This window comes from Dromiciops gliroides, chromosome 6, assembly GCF_019393635.1.
Source record: "Dromiciops gliroides isolate mDroGli1 chromosome 6, mDroGli1.pri, whole genome shotgun sequence".
NCBI classification, from domain to species: Eukaryota; Metazoa; Chordata; class Mammalia; order Microbiotheria; family Microbiotheriidae; genus Dromiciops; species Dromiciops gliroides.
Window position 1 is genome coordinate 155,629,471 of NC_057866.1, and position 17,490 is coordinate 155,646,960.

At 37.7% G+C, this 17,490-nt stretch overlaps 1 protein-coding gene across 2 annotated transcripts in view; it reads left to right on the forward strand.

Moving 5' to 3' along the window:
* Nucleotides 1-17,490, forward strand: part of IL15 (interleukin 15) — a 152,682-nt gene that overhangs the window by 70,136 nt on the left and 65,056 nt on the right. For both annotated transcript variants that reach the window (XM_043969776.1, XM_043969777.1), the window contains exon 2: nucleotides 11,818-11,942. In XM_043969776.1, the coding sequence (XP_043825711.1) occupies nucleotides 11,877-11,942 (66 nt within the window). In that variant the 5' untranslated portion in view covers nucleotides 11,818-11,876. The remainder of the gene's footprint in view (nucleotides 1-11,817; nucleotides 11,943-17,490) is intronic.

A 17,490-nucleotide genomic window follows, 5' to 3' on the forward strand; every position in this document is an offset into this window, starting at 1 on the left:
TAGAATTTGTGCATTTGAGACCAGGGACTTTATTGTCTTCTCCTTTCTTGGGTTTTGTTTCTTATCAGTTTGAGGATGTCCTTGATGCTTGTTTGTTTTTTCCTGTGTTGTTATTGTTACTCTCTGTTCTCCAGTTAGATGGATATAGGGATAGAAGAATAAGCCCAGATAATGAATTAGAGGGTCAGTTTTCTCCTCCCCTTTCACTCTCTCTCTCTCTCTCTCTCTCTCTCTCTCTCTCTCTCTCTCTCTCTCTCTCTTTTTTGGCAGGGCAATGAGGGTTAAGTGACTTGCCTAGAGTTACACAGCTTGGAAGTGTCAAGTGTCTGAAGCTGGATTTAAACGCAAGTCCTGCTGAATCCAGGCTCTTTATCAACTGTGCCAACTAGCTATTCCCCCTTCTCTTTTAAGTTTAAAGCATTTTCATTAGATTTCTCAGGCTCTTAGAAAATATTCTTTTTAGGTGCACTCCATTTCTGGCCAAGAGCTCATTATTCTTAGATTTTGATTTGTGGTCCAGAAATTACCTCAAAACTGGAAAGGGTAGACTAGAGTGATCACATGCTACTTTGAGAGTTTCTAACTGCTTGAGAGATGAGATCTTTAGTCCAAAATGAATTATTATATTCCAGGGTCTAGAAAGAACCTGAGGAGGGGGGTGATCTCAAGACCTCTATTGGTAATCTGAGAAATTTTAAAGAACAGAAGTGCCAGAAGATGGTCCAGAGTTCACCAACTTTTATAAGAGAGAGAACAATTAGGTTCTGGAGACCATAAATAGATGCTCTTTTTTCATTGTTTTGGTCATGTCTGATTGTTTGGGATCCCTTTTGTCCTCGCCCCATTTGGTCTTTTCATGGAAAAGATATTGACATAGTTTGCCATTTCCTTATCTAGTGCATTTTATAGATGAGGAAACTAAGGCAAACAAGGTTAAGTGACTTGCCCAAGGTCACCCTGCTAGTGTGTGAGGCCAGATTTGGACTCAGGAAGATGAGTCTTTTGGACTCCAGGTCTGGCATTCAATTCATTGTACCTCCTAGTTGCCCTGGTGATCTTTACATTTTAGTAAATTATTAAGAACATATTAAATAGATGGATTATGAGTACTTAGGGAAGAGAATAGTGTTAATAATTATTAAGATTAATTCACACTGAACTAACCTTTTTTTCCCCCATGTTTGAATTTTGATAATGTTACTAATAACATTCAGAAGTTGGAAAAGGAGGATTGAAGTGATAGGTGAATTCATAGCTTGTGCAGTAACTGTTCCCAAAGTGTATTGGTTAATGGGTGGGTTCCACCAGGAAAGAATTTTCCAGCTGTATATTACAGGATTGTGTCCTTGATCCTGTTCTTCTCAATGTTTTTTTTTTTTATTAAAGATTGCCAGGAGATCTAGAAAGCAGGCAATAGACTCTTTTGTCAGATTAATCTGCCTATGTTAAGATATAACTCTGATAAGGTCACTCCCTGACCCAAAAGCCTTGGCTGATGACCAGGTGCTACTGAATTATATCAGAACTTCTTAGCCTGGATTCAAGATCCTCTGTTTTCTACTGCCGTCTTAGCTGGCTTCCTTCCTTCCTTCCTTCCTTCCTTCCTTCCTTCCTTCCTTCCTTCCTTCCTTCCTTCCTTCCTTCCTTCCTTCCTTCCTTCCTTCCTTCCTTCCTTCCTCCCTCCCTCCCTCCCTCCCTCCCTCCCTCCCTCCCTCCCTCCCTCCCTCCCTCCCTCCCTCCCTCCCTCTCTCTCTTTCTTTCTTTCTTTCTTTCTTTCTTTCTTTCTTTCTTTCTTTCTTTCTTTCTTTCTTTCTTTCTTTCTTTCTTTCTTTCTTTCTTTCTTTCTTTCTTTCTTTCTTTTCTGGGGAAATGATGGTTAAGTGACTTGCCCAGGGTCACACAGCTAGTGTCAAGTGTCTGAGGCTGGATTTGAACCCAGGTCCTCCTGAATTCAGGGCCAGTGTACCACCTAGCTGCTCCTCATCTTGGTTTTCAATACTTGCTTTCCATGATAGTGAGGAAATATTACAGCTCCTTTGTAAGTTACAGTGATCTATCATTGTTCCTCTTTGCCTTCTCTCAGCTTCTCTCAGTGACTGAACCTTCTGCAATCAACATCCTGTATGTTTCCTCTTTGGTTGCTTTGTCCAGATCAATCCTTCTGCTTGGAATGGTTGTTCCAGAGGGAAGAACTAGCACCAATGGGAAGAAATAATTGAGCACATCTCAGCACATTGGAAGGAAGAATTTTCTAGCTATTAGAGCTAGAAATTGCAAATCTCTAAAATGGCAATGGGCTACTTTGTGTTAGTGGACTTTCTTGTCACTGGACATGTTGAGCAGAGGTTCATTTTAGTATCATAGATTTAGAGTTGGGAGAGACTTTAAGGCCATGTAATATAACCTCTTCATTTTACTGCTGACGAGAATGATACCCCCCAAAAGCTAAATGACTGGCCCATGGTCTCACATGTGGTAGTTGGAAGATCAGAATCTGAACTCAGGCCTTCTGATTGAAAATAAGTATTCTTTGCTTAATATAACTAAATTAAAACGTAGATGATTGTTGCTTTGCTTAGGAGGCTGGAATAGATGAAGGTGAAAGGCAACATATGTCTGTAGTTCTGAATATTTGATTCCATCTAATCTCAGTTAATGAATATGACAGGTGTTTGTTTTTCATCTTTTATCTGCTCTTCCAATATGAAGCTTTACAAGAGATATCTAAAATCAGGGCAGCTAGGTGGCACACTGGGTAAAGCACTAGCCCTGGTTTCAGGAGGAGCTGAGTTCAAATCCAGCCTCAGACACTTAACATTTACTAGCTGTGACCCTGGGCAAGTCACTTAACCCTCATCCCTCATTTCCCCACCAAAAAAAGAGTTATATAAAAATCAATTTTCCCCCCTTGGAGTTCCATCAATGGCAATCATACTATCTCAAATCCCTATAGTGCTTTCACAAGTATGATGTTATTGGATCCTCACAGAAATCCTGTGAGAGAAATAGAAGTTATTTTTTTTTATAAAAGGGAAACTGAGACCCAGATAAAATGAGTTGTCCAAGGTTGCACAGCAAGTCAGTTGAAGAATCAGACCTTGAACCCAATGGTTTTTCTTTGAAATACAATGTCTACCACTGTACAATTTGGCTTTTTAAAAAAATTACTCTCAGTAACTGGTTATTAATTTGGCATTTAATAGCAATAGAACTGAAAGGGGAGAACCAGAAGCAAATACAGATCTGATTCAGATTTGTATAAGATGGAGTAATAGGAACTAGATAGCAGTTCTCTCCCCATCCCTTCCTTTCTCTCTCCCTGTCCTCCTCTCCTTCTCCCTGTCTTCATTCTCTCCCCCTTTCCTCTTTTCACATCTCATCTCTCCTATAACTATCATCTCCCCCAAACCTACAGGAATTCCACTGGAAAACATTGTCAAGTCACCTAGGGTGTATCTTTCCCTAAATTTAATATGCATGGACTAGGCATGGTTGTTGTTGTTTGTCCTTCATTTTGAAGAGGACAAATGACATGACGCGGTAATGTCTTGACTCGAACATGAATTGGGTTTAAGTGAGGCAGAGTTGCCCAAAATTTTCAGCCTCATTCTCTCTTCCAGAGTCATCACAACTCAAGATGACTGGTGATGGCCCAGGATGTGGTGGATGACTTGGGTATCTTTGTTTTCTTCTTTATCTGACCAAGCTCCGTGTTCTGTAGTACCTGCTTTAGCTGCCCATGGTCATGAAAGAAATTGTTCTCATCCTACTCTGAACTCCTGTAATCCTTACCACTAGAGAGACTGAGGTTGGTGTATCACTTGAGCTTGGAAGTTCTGAGCTGCATTAGGGATAAAGTTGGTCTGGCTCCCATATGGTAAGCCCCTGGGAGCAGAGAGTCATAGTAGTCTGCCTAAAAAGGGGCAAAGTTCAGCCAGAAAAATGGAAAAGGTCTAATATTCCACTTCTATGGTGTGTCATCAGAGCTCTTTACCAAGATTTATAGATTCTGTCACTTAGTGAATCCAGGATTCTTCTCTTCCTTAGTGAAAGTCCTTCATCTCCCCTTTTAATTAGATAGAACTTTTTCTTTTCTAACAGAGAATTTACAATCAAGAAATGGTAGGTTTTACATTCTGGAGAAAAATTTGGAACTATGCCCAAAGGGCTATAAAACTGTGCATACACTTTGACCCAGCAATACCACTATTAGGTCTTTTCCCCAAAAAGATCATACAAAAGGGAAAATGACCCACATGTACAAAATTATTTATAGCTGCTCTTTTTGTGGTGGCAAAGATTTGGAAATTGAGGGGATGTCCATCAATTGGGGAATGGCTAAACAAGTTGTGGTATATTAATGTAATGGAATATTATTGTGTTGTAAGAAACAATAAGCAGGCAGATTTCAGAAAAACCTGGAAAGAGTTACATGAACTGATGATGAGCGAAGTGAGAACAACCAGGAAAACATTGTATACAGTATCAACAGCATTGTATGATGATCAACTGTGATAGACTTAGCTTTTCTCAGCTATACAATGATCCAAGATAATTCCAAAGGACTCATGATGGAAAATGTTCTCCATATCCAGAAAAAAGAACTGTGGCATCTGAATACAGATTGAACCATACTGTTTCTACTTTTGTTTTGTTTTTCTTTTTTTGACATTTTTCCTTTTTGTTCTGATTCTTCTTTCACAACATGACTAATGCAGAAATATATTTAATGTGATTTTACATATGTAGGCTATGTTAGATTGTTTGCTCTCTTCAGGAGGGAGAAGCAAAAGGAGGGGGGGAGAAAATTTTGAAACTAGAAATCTTATAAAAACAAATGTTGAAAACTATCTCTATATGTAACTGAAAACCAATAAAATACTTTTATGATTTTAAAAAAGAAAGAAATGGTAGGTTTTACTTCTCTGGAAGGGAATAAATGCCACCAACTCTCTAAGAACTATCCAGACTACTCTATTACTTGTCTTGGCCTTCACACCAACATTAGTTTTCATTTATTGGATTTATATATATCTGTATACATGCTGTATCCTCCCCAGTAGAATGTTAGCCTTTTGAAGGTAGGATCTATTTCATTTTTTCTTTGTATCTTCAGGAAAATTTGCACTTGGTGGTGGTGGTAGTTGTGTCTAACTCTCCATGACCCCATTTGGGGTTTTCCCGGCAAAGATACTGGAGTGGTTTGTTATTTCCTTCTACAGCTCATTTTACATATAAGGAAATTGAGGGAAGCTGGAATAAATGACTTGCCAGGGCTCACACAGCTAGTAAGTGTCTGAAGCCTGGATTTGAACTTAGGTCCCCCTGACTCCAGAGAAAGACAGTGTTCTATCCAGTGTGCCATCTAGCTGCCCTAAATACATGGTAGGCACTTAAACGTTTGTTGAATTTAGTTTGTTGAATCATTCTGTATTGATCACTTTCATTGTGTGTAAAATGAGCTGGTTGGAGTAGAAGAACTGTTAAGGTTCCTTCCATCTCTTAATCTATGAGCCTATTAGCTCTTCTAGAGAAAAACACAATTTAATATTGTGTATTCATTATTTTAAACAAAGCAATGAATAAGTTAGCACATTGATCAAAATATTGACTGCCTTAACTTTTAAAATTTAATGCGGTTTATCTAAAACTTGAGTACATTCTATAATTGATGTTATTTTTCAGTCTCTAAAAAACTATAGCCTTTGAAGTGAAACATGTTATGTGAGTACAAAATGTGATAACAGTGAACCTCAGGTAATAAATAATTATTAAAGCTCTTGGAGTTCAGTATCATCTCTATGCAAATGACTTCCAGAGCTACATATCTAGCCCATGTCTTTTATCTGAACTCTAATACTACATCATCAACAACCTATTGACCATTTCTTATTGGATGTCCTGTAGACATCCTAAACTTAATGTTAACTCATTCTATTTCTTCTCAAACCACCCCTTTTAACAATTTCTGTAATTCTGGAAAGGGTACCCACTACCTGTCTTTTTGGTTGTGCAGGTTGTAATTTCATAGTCATTCTCAACTTTTCACTCTCTCTTATTTTGGATAGTCAATTGTCAAAGTTTCTTGGATCTACCTCAATTGCCACTTGGCATTCTACTCTTTTCTCTCTTTATAGGTCATTATGGAGGTTGAGGCCCTTATCATTTCTCCCCATACTATTGTACTCACTTTGACAGATGTCAAAGGATTGGCTAAATAAACTGTGGTATATGATGGTAATGGGATATTATTGTGCTATAAGAAATAACAAGAAGGATGACTTCAGAAAGGCCTGGAAAGATATGTATTAAATGGTGAACAGAACCAAGAGAACATTGTACACAGAGACAGCCAAATTGTTTGAAGAAGAACTGTGAATGACTTGAGACTATTCTCAACTATACAATCATCGAAGACAATCACAAAGGACTATTGAGGAAACATACTATCCACTTCCAAAGAAAGAAATGATACTAATAGAATAGATTGAAGCATACTATTTTTCACTTTCTTTCATTTTTCCTTTTAATCAAGTTTTCTTGTACAAAATGACAAATATGGTAATGTTTTACATAATGATTCATGTATAACCCATATTGGACTGCCAATCAGGGAGGGGTAGGGGAGAGAGGGAAAGAGGGATAAAAATTGGAACCCACAAGGATAAATAAAAATGTTTCCTAAAAGAAGTGATCTTCCTAAAGCATATTTCTTATCATTTTACTCCCTGGCTCACAAATCTCCTGTGGTGGTCTTTTATCTCAAAGATTCAGTACAAACTTCTCTGTATAGCATTTAAAACCTTTTGTAGTCTGGCTCTAGTATTCCTTTCCAGGTTTATTATACAATGGTCTCTTTCTGTATATACAACACTCCATCTCCTGTCTCAGTGACTTTTCACAAGAAGTCTTCATGCTTGGAAGGCTTTTTATCTATTTTTGTTGTTGTTGTTGGTTTTTTGTTTTGGGTTATTTTTTACCCTATGTTTTTAGGGACAGCCAGTTGGCATAGTGGTATAGAGTATAGCTCTTTGAAAGAGGAAGAATTGAGTTCAAATCCTGCCTTAACATTGGCTAGCTTTGTGAGCCTGGGCACGTCATTTCACTTCTCTGTGCTACAGTTTCCTCATCTGTAAAATTGGGATGACTACTTCCCAGGATTATTGTCTATCAGATGTAACACATCTAAATCATTTTGCAAACCTTAAAGTGCTATATAGTTGCTATCTATTATTATTGGCTTTTACTCCAAACTTCCAGCTTCCTTCAAAGCTCAACTTGAGTGCTTTCTGTTATGTGAGGGTTTTTAGGACCCTTCCTAGTGCCCCTTCTTCCCACATGGAAATTTATTTGTGTATACTGTTTATATATTTTGTATGAACTTTATAAAATTTGTGACTTCCTCAATAGAATATAAATTTCTTGATGGTAGAAACATACCAGTTTTTGTCTTTTTCATTCCCAGTACCCAGAACTGTTGGGCCCATAGTTGATGATTAATAAGTGTTTGTTGATTGGTTGATTATCAAATTTAATTTAAGTGCCTTTTACAGACATTGAAATGTTCTAGATATTGGGAAGATAGAAATATATAATTTATACCCTCAAGGAATTTACAATCTACTAGAGAGATTTGAGGCTGTCTCCTCCAAAATCTGATACATATGCTTGCTATAAAAATGAACTCTATTTTGGAAAATTCCTACATTGCCTGGCATATAGTAGTTCCTAAATAAACATATATTGATTGATTCTCAGGAACTGATTAGATGAATGTAAGAGAAAATATTCTCCCTGGAGGTTGTGTCTGCTGAGAAAAACAAATATTGATCTTTTATTTTCTATATGATTCCATTCTGTTATTGATTCTATTCCATAAATGTCTCACCCTTGTTTGGTATTTTTACCCCCTCTGAGTTAAGTTCAGAAGTTCATAAGTCCAGAAGTTCGGTTTTCCCTTTCTGTGTTAGTTTAAAATTCAGTTATTCTGGAGGTGGAGCCAAATGGCAGAGAAAAGACATTAAACACACTGAGCTCCTGACACAATTAACCCCAAGCAGCAATAAAACAAGCCCTGGAGCAACAAAACCTACAAAAAGACACTGAGATTATTTTCCAGATTAAAGGGAGTCATACTGGGCTACAAGCAGAATCCAACCCTAGATCATGCCAACACAGACCCCAAACACACTGCACAAGGGGAATTTACCCCCAGCCTCTGAATCAGCTGTAGCACCAGAGTCTTCTGGAACTAAGCTTACTGTCAGGTGAGAGAGCTGAATGGCTGGCCAGGGGGTGGAAAACATAGGGGTGTCTGAGGGACCTGAGGAGGAGTTCAGATATTCCACCCCAGCACAGAACCAGGAAGAAATCTTGAGTGGCAGAAGGCCCAGGTAGGAAAAGGGTGCAGGCTTGTCCAAGCTAAAAACCACTACAGCACTCTCCTGGCTGGTTAACTAGCAAGTTGGCTTGAGATTACCTTCATACCAGAGAACAGGCCAGGTGAGAGAAAAACCTGCCCTCCCTCAAACCAAAACAGCTGGGACCCTCTAAAGCTTGACACAGTGTAGCTTGCAAGTAGGGCCCCACCGTAAGAAGGAGCTAAAAGTCAAATAAAAAACTGCAAGATGAGCAAGCAAAGAAAGTTGAGGACAATAGAAAGTTTCTTTAGTGACAAGGAAGATTGAAGTGCACCCTCAGAAGAGGATAACCACCTTAGGGTCCCTACATCCAAAGCTTCCAAGAAAAATATGAATTGGCCTCAGGCCATGGAAGCACTCAAAAGGGACTTTGAAGAGAAAGTAGGAGAGATAGAAGGCAGATTTAGAGAAGAGGAGGAAAGAATGGAAAGAGAAATGAGAGCAATGCAGGAGAGCTATGAGAAAAAAGTCAACAGCTTGAAAAGCCAAATGGAAGAGGAGATAAAAAAGGTGTCTGATGAAAATCATTGCCTAAGAACTAGGATTGAACGAATTATAATTAGCTAGTGACTTTTTGAGAAATCAAGACACAGTAAAGCAAATCCAAATGAATAAAGAACAGAGGGCAATATGAAACATCTCCTTGGAAAAACAACTGACCTGGAAAATAGATCCAGGAGAGATAATTTGAAAATCATTGGACTACCTGAAAACCATGACAAGAATAAGAGCTTAGACAGCATCTTCCAAGAGATTGTCAGGGGAAATTGCCCTGATATTCTAGAAGCAGAAGGCAAAATAGAATTTGAAAGAATCTACCAATCACCTCCTGAAAGAGATCCCAAAAGGAAAACTTCCAGGAATATTATAGCCAAATTCCAGAGCTCTCAGTTCAAGGAGAAAATATTGCAAGCAGCTAGAAAAAAGGAATTCAAATACCATGGAGTTCCAATAAGGATAAAACAAGATCTATCAGCATCTACATTAAAGGACCAGAGGGCATTGGAATATGATATTCCAGAGGGCAAAGGAGGTGGGACTACAGCCAAGAATCATGTACCCAGCAAAACTAAGTATAATCTTTCAGAGGAAAAAATGGGACTTCAATGAAAAAGAGGACTTTTAGGCATTTGTGATGAAAAGACCTGAACTAAATAGAACATTTGACTTTCAAATATAAGACCCTGGAGAAGCATAAAAAGGTAAACAGGAAAAAGATTTCATGAGGGATACTGAAAGATCAAACAGTTTACATTCCTACATGGGAAGATAATACTTCAAACTCACAAAAACTTTCTCAGTAAGGAATTCACAGAAGACAGGGGTCTGAACTGAATATGAAGGGATGATATCTGTAAAGCATTTATGTTTTGTTCTTTGTGGGGCAAACAATGTGGGGTGTGTTATGTCTGGGGCCAGATTTGGACTTGGAGCCTCCTGGGTCCAGGGCTGGTGCTTTGTCCACTGTGCCACCTAACTAACCCATGATGACATCTATAAAATAGGGTTGAGGGGTAGGAGGAATATACTGGGGGAGGGGGAAGGGGAGAGATGGTATGGGTAGAGGGTAGTTCTCATGAAGGAAACAAGAAAAAATCTTATGGAGAGGAGGGGAAGAGGGAGGGGTAAGGAATTGGGGATTGAGTGAACCTTAACATAATCAGAATTGGCTCAAAGTGGGAATAACATACATAGTCAAGTGGATATAGTAATATATTTTTGCCCTGAGCGAGAGTGGGAGGGTAGGAAGATAAGGGGGGGGGTGGAGAGAAGAGGAGAAGGAGGGAAGGGCAGATTGGGGAAGAGAGCAGTAAAAAGCAAAACACTTCCAAGGAATGTGAAGATGTTCTGCATAATTGCACAAGTATGACATATTGAATTCTTTGATTTCATAGAGAAGATTGAGGAGAGAGGGAAAAAGAAAAATTTAGAATGCAATTAGCTCAAAAAGCTTAATGTCATCAGAGTGGGATCAAGGAGGGATTAACATTCACACCCAATTGGGAGGAGTAATCTATTTAACCATACAGGAAAGTAGGAGGGGAGGAGGATAAGGAAGGAAGGGTGAAAAAAGGGAGTGCAGTGTGGGGGAGGGGACAGTCAGAGTTAAAACATTTTTGAGGAGGAATAGGGTAAAAGAAGGTAGAAAATAGAGTAAATATCATGGAAAAGGAATAGGATGGAGGGAAATAGTTATGATGATTGATTATAATGATAAAACATAGGGTACCTACTTTGCTGGGCTATTATGAAGAAAATTCTTTGTCGGTGTTTAAGGTACTATATACAGGTTATGATGAACAGGATACTATCTGAAAAACCTGGAAAGACCTACATGAACTGAAGCAGAGTGAAATGTACTGTATACAAAATAACAGCAATAGTGTAAGATGATCTGCTGGGAAGCATGTAGTTATTTTCAGCAAGGCAATGATCCAATATAACCCTGAAGGACTTAAGAGAATTACAACCTATCTACAGAGAAAGAACTGATGGTATCTGAAAACAGATGGAAATACAATTTTTGTTTTTAATTTATTTTCTTTGACAATTCCTTAATCTGAAGTTTTGTTTTTTAACTGTTTTCTCTCACAACCTAGCTAATGTGGGAATGTTTTCCATGACTACTAATGTATAACTTATTTTGAATTGCTTGAGTTCTTGTAGGTGGGGGGTGGCAAGGGAAGGAGGAAGAGAAATTGGAACACAAAGTTTTTTAAAAATTGATATCAAAATTTTTTTTACATATATTTTGGAAAATAAAATTCTAAAAAAAAAATTCAGTTATCCTATAGACTCAAAGAAATATGTTAACTCTATACAGACTTGCATGCTTGTATACAATTGAAGGAGATCTGTTATCTCACTAACAAGCCTTGCAAGATGCAGGTGGTCACCAGGAAGTCTGTTATTGCTGTGGCACTAACTAGCCATTCAGGTGAACACCACCAATAAGCTTTCCATAGCAACAAGAGGGTAGGAGGAGTTATTGCTAGTCATGCATTCCAGACTTCCATCCAATCATATTGTTTTCCATCATCTATGATCCTTCAGAATTTGTAACCAATCATATTGTTTTCTATTTGTAATGCTTTCCTGTTCTTGTTCTCTTGTATTTCCCATGCCTAGTAAGCTGTACCTCATGGTCTCTTGGTTGACTGAGGACTCAAGATAATCATTATATTGATAAGCTAGCCTTACCAAATTAAACATGCCTGGAACTTTGTGCCTTAGTTTATGCTAATTTCAATCATGACAATGCTATCTTATCCCTTTCTTAATTCTCTTTTGTAACAAGAGCCTGTACTTCGAGAACCAGAACTCTAAAGAAGAGAAAACTATTCAAAACTTAATTATAATCATACTCATTTTCTTCTTTTCCTTTTAAATTCTATAGAATCCAATTCTTGATGCAGCCATTTGGCTCCATGGAATGAGATTGCAGCATCATGCACCATGCTGGTGATGTCACGGGCACCAAGGAAAACAACAAGAGCATACAGACGGCCTATTGGGGGTAGAGTAAGTGATTTTTTAAAAAGTCTTTGATACAATGCAACAAAAATGTGGCTAATAATAATCATGGTAAGCATAAAGTCTGATGGTATAATGTTAGCACATGACAGAGAGGAAGCAGAATTAGGATCTTGTTAATAATTTTACTTTTTTTTCCTGAGGCATAAGAACACTGGGTTTGAGGCACAGAAACAATTCTATACTTTCCAATAGAATACTGTCTGCATAGTTCTTACATTGGGATTGGAGATAACCTGGAATCCTTTGTTGCTGCTGTTTTAAAATGTTTTTAAAATATCTTGCTACTGTATTTCAAACTGTTTGGGTTTTTTTGGAAATCCTATATATTTTATTTTATATAGTTAAAGACATTAGTCTGAGAAAGAGTCCTTATGCTTCACCAAATGGCCAAAGGGATTTATTATACACACACACACACACACACAAACACAAAAGCCCTGCTCTAGGGTTTGAAAACTTGAACAGACAATGGGGACTTATGAGATCTGTTAGAAGTTGAAGGTGCAGATGTCTGACCAGTTCTTGATGAGCAACCACACATTATTGAAAAAATGTCTCCCTTAGCATTTTCCTCACTTCCTAGAGTGTACTCTTTAGACTCTTTCCTAATCACCCCCTTTACCAGTCAGCAGCTAGATACAGTTTTTGATGTACAGACATTTGTCTGCCAAGAAAGTGAATTCAGTCTTAGTCTTTATATGAGAGGTATAGCATCCAGGGCACGCTGTGCTGGAACTGACAACACTTGGAGCACTCTACTCACTTCTGTGCACCACATTTTAGAAAGAACATTGACTGACTCATCAGTGTCCAGATTATGGCATCTGATATGGTAAAAGGCCTGGCATTCTTGTTACTGGAGGGTTATTTGAAGGAACTCATGGTTTTCCTGGAGAAGTGAAGGCTGAAGTAGAAGGGGATAATAGCTTTCTTCAAGCCCTTAAAGGGCTCTCTGTCGGAAATTGGATTAGGATCTTTTTCTTTGAAGCCCCCCCTCCCCCGCTCAAGAACACAACCAGGAGCAGTGGGTAGAAGTTGGAGAGTGAAATAAATGACTTAAGATTAGGAAAAACTGTCTATCAGAGCTCTGTGTAAATGGATTATGTTGCCTGGGAAGGAAGTGGGTTACCACTCCCTGGAGGTCTTCAAGCAAATAGCAAATAGATCACTACATGTTGGATATGATATGTTGTTGTTGTTGCTGTTATCATTGTTAGGTGGTCTTATTCAGTATTGGATTAGGCTGGCTTTTCTCTAAGAGCCCTTCCAAATCCATGGTGCTGTTGACTTCCATATTCAGTCACTTCTTGGTGTCTTCATTGATATGAACTTTGAGATAATCAAAGAAAAGATGCCATAAATGAAATCCTATTGTCCTGAACTATAAGGCAGTCAAATGTTTTGTGGTCATGTAACTTTGCTATATTGCCAAGTTGTGGAACCTAAGAATAAAGTAACTAATGGCTTATCTTTTTGTTGTGAATTAGCAAGCTAAAACCCATGCTTGAATTGATTAAGGGAAAGAAGGAAGTATCAGTCACATTCCTCCTTGTTCCTTGATCCTTTTTTGAATTAAATCATATGGTCGTTAAGGAATTTAGGTAGACTTTCATTAAGGTAATGATTCACAAGTCAGCAGTTGGAAGGGGTAAGATGATTTAAAAGGAAGTTGTTACTTGTTCATTAGAATTCCAGAATATTGGAGTTGGAAAATCATCAAGTTTTGCTTCTAGTCAACCTATAAATCCATTGTTGGTTAAGGACATTTCCCATAGCCTTTTCCTGCTGGCCTTGTGATCACCTAATTTGATTGTCTTATCCAGGAGTGTGACTGTTAGGGTGATAGAGGTTAGGGAAATCAATATTTGTGTTGGCTTTTTGCCATTGTGCTCTACCCTGGTCTGACTACATCTGAAGTGTTATATTTAGTTCTTGGCACCATGTTTTAGGAAAAACAGTGATAAGCTGGAGAGTGACAAGACAAATGCAATGAGGATTAGTTAACCAATCAAAAAGCATTATGACACATGCTATGTCCCAGGCATTATGCAAAGTGCTGGGGACATAACGTTAAAAAAACAAAAAAACCCAAAACACACAACAATAATCATCAACAACACAGCAACAGATCCTGCCCTCAAGGGGCTTATATTCTAAAGGAAGAGACAATGCATACATAAATAGGTACATACAAGATGCATACAGGCTACATGGAAGGTTACATTAGAAGGGAAGACACTTGAAGCAGAGGGACTGGGAAAGCTGCAAGATTAACATGTGAAGACAGTTTCTTGGAATCAGTTCAATAAAGTGCTGGGTTTTTTTGGAATTTCTATTTGGAATTAGAAATATTATGTATAATTATCATGTAACACATTATAATAATTGTAACATGAATGTTATACACCGTGTATAAATATTATTATATAGGAACTTCTATCCTCTCATTATAGTCTTTATTGTAATGGAATTTCATTTGTAGCATCCTTTCCTTTCTCCAGAAGCATGGGCATCTTGCCTTTTTGTTGTTATAGAGACAAATGTTTATAGACCCATAGGATCAGGTGATCATAGAAGGTAGAGGAACTAGGGAGAACTCCAATAACTGTCTGGTTCAATCTCAGCATTTTACAGATAAGGAAACTGAGACCCTAAGTGACTTCCCCAATTTCACACTTGTCTTATATAATGGGAAGCAAAAGTTGGCTGGGTGAGACCCAGTCCAGAAGAAAGAGAGCATTAGCTCATATTAAAGCAAGCTCTCTTGTACATACTATTGTTGAATCAGAAAGCACTGAATAGCATCCAACCAAGTTCTCTTTACAATTCCATTTTGAACAGCATTCACCTTTAACAATTATTCCCTTTGAATTTAGAGGCCATATAGGGATAAACAGGCTCAATTTTGCTTCTCAAGACTTTGGCAACACAAAGGTTGAATTTATGTAACAATATAGGCATGAGAGCTGATGTTTGCATTGAATTAAATGGGAGTACATGAGATGTGTTAAATAGTGGAGACGATATGAATTTCATTCAAGGCTTTGTCCTTTAGAGAAATAATGGGGAAAAAGGCAAACAAATTTATTATTCAAAGATATGATTCTGTAGAATCAGTCTCCATTCCTTGGGAGTTCAGTAAAGCAGTTTTGTAAGGAATCCTATTAACTAAAGATACAAATGAGAAAAAATTTAGATAAATATATATGCTTTGGATAAAGTAGATATGGTTTTTTTTAATTATGAAACAGAGTTTGATGGTAATAAAGTCAGGAAATCCCAAATGCCACAATGCTTTGAAAATGAACACAAACCAAGATCTGACTTTGTAAGCCTCAAGAAGGCAAAACAGGCATTTGAATTATAAGCATAGGATGGAGCCTTCTGACGTTTATGCTTGACTAGGTGCAACAAGGTAAAGGAATTATTACCAGCAGGTCACTTAGTGACAAGAAATATGGCTATACACTCTATCTGCAGAAGTTTGTGGTTTCTATCCATTAAAAAAAATCCCAAAACTGGCCCCAATCCATGGCATTAAAGAAAAGTATTAAAAAACAACAATCTGAGTTCCTTAACTCGACCCAATTTAACTAAAATCGATAGAAGTAATTTGGAGGAGCCCATTAACTGGCTATAATTAATGAACCCATTTATCTGCTCAATTTGGGTAGATTACTAAAGAGTGTATTTTCCTAACTGAATTTTATTGATTGCAGGTTGAGCTGAGGTGGTTTGCTTTTACAGTAGATTTATAAAGAAGAGTAGAGATTCCTTTTTGTTCCCAAATATCAACCCAGAAATTATACTGCATTTTTTCTTTCAAGATATCGATTTTCTCATTGATCTTTGTTTATATTGCTACTTTGCTTAATCTTCACATTTTAAAACAAAGTATAATTTATAAAACTATAATTTTCAAATCCTAGGAAATGATGTTTTGATTGTGGGCTTTTTAAAGGATCACATCCAGATTATTGTATGCAACTTGTTTTTGATTCTTTTCAGCCATGTCTATGACTTTGTGACCCCATTTGCAATTTTCTTGACAAAGATACTCGAGTGGTTTCCATTTCTTTCTCCAGCTCATTTTACAGATGAGGAAACTGAAGCAAATAAGATTAAGTGACTTGCCCGAGCTATTTAGTGTCTGATGCCAGATTTGAACTCAGGAAAAGAAGTCTTCTTGACTTCAGGTTTATATTCTTCATTGGTCATCCTTGTCTTCTTTATCTTTCTGAATGGCAAAGCAATTGACTGTCAACAACAGTCAGTCCATCTTCCAATCACCTGTCAAATTGATTTTCCTAAAAACACAGTTCTCCCTCTATTTGCTCAACTCCCTAATACCTCCAGGTTCAAAGATAAAACCCTCTGTTTGGTTTTTAAAGTCCTTCCAAAGCTAACCACTTGCTACCTTTCTGGTCCTTTGACACTTTACACCACTCTGTGTACTCTGCAATCCAGTGACACTGGCCTCCTTTTTGTTCCTTACAGAAGCCACTTCATCACCTGACCCTGTACATTGAAAAGGGCTATCCTTCTGTGCCTGACATTCCCTCCCTCCTTTTCAACATTTTGTGACTTCCCTGTCTTCCTTCAGGTCCCACCTAAAATTCCACTCTGTTTAAGAAGACTTTCCTGATTGTCCTTAATGCTACTACCTTCCCTCAAAGGTTATTTCCAATTGATCCAGTCTATATCTTGTTCATAAATAGTTTTCCCCCATGTTTTCTTTCCCATTACACTCTGAGCTCCTTCAGAGCACAGATTGTGAGTTTTTACATTTTTGGAGGTATCTCCAGTGCTTAACACAGTATTTAGTACATAGTAGGTACCTAATAAATGCTTGTTGAGTTGACTTGTTAACCTTACTGTGATGATCAATTTATATCAATTAAACTTCTTTAAGAAATAATGTATCCTCTTTGCCCTCTGAGAAAGAGTAAATGCAATAATTAAGAAGCCTTTTATTGACATGTCACCACCCAGAGTACTGGTTGATGTGCTTTAGGGCCTGTTTTCCCCTATACTAAATGGTTCAAGGATGCTTGGGTTTAAAAAATATCCTTTTTGTCTACTTTATGGTTTTTTCTATCTCTCCCCTTTGCTGTCAGCTGTTCCTGCTTGCTGCTATCAAGTAACTCTCTTTAGTTCTCCATTCCACTCGACGCACAATTAGCATTTAATAAGTTAATAAATGATCTGTCTCTTTGTCCCTATTTTCCCACTCTCTCTTCCTTCCCTCTTCCTTTCTCTCTTTTCCTCTTTCTTTCCCTCCCCCCTTCCCCCTATCCTATATGTACAAAAATATTGCTATCACCTCTTTTTGTTGTGACAAACTGAAAACTAAGTGGATGACCATAAGTTACATTATAGATGAACAAATTGTGATATTATTGTGCTGTAAGAAATGATGAAGGGTATGGCTCAGAGAACCCTGGGAAGATTTGTATGAAGTGATGAACAATGTAGTAAACACAAGCAGAATAACAATTTTTACTATAACAACATTGTAAAAATGAACAGTTTT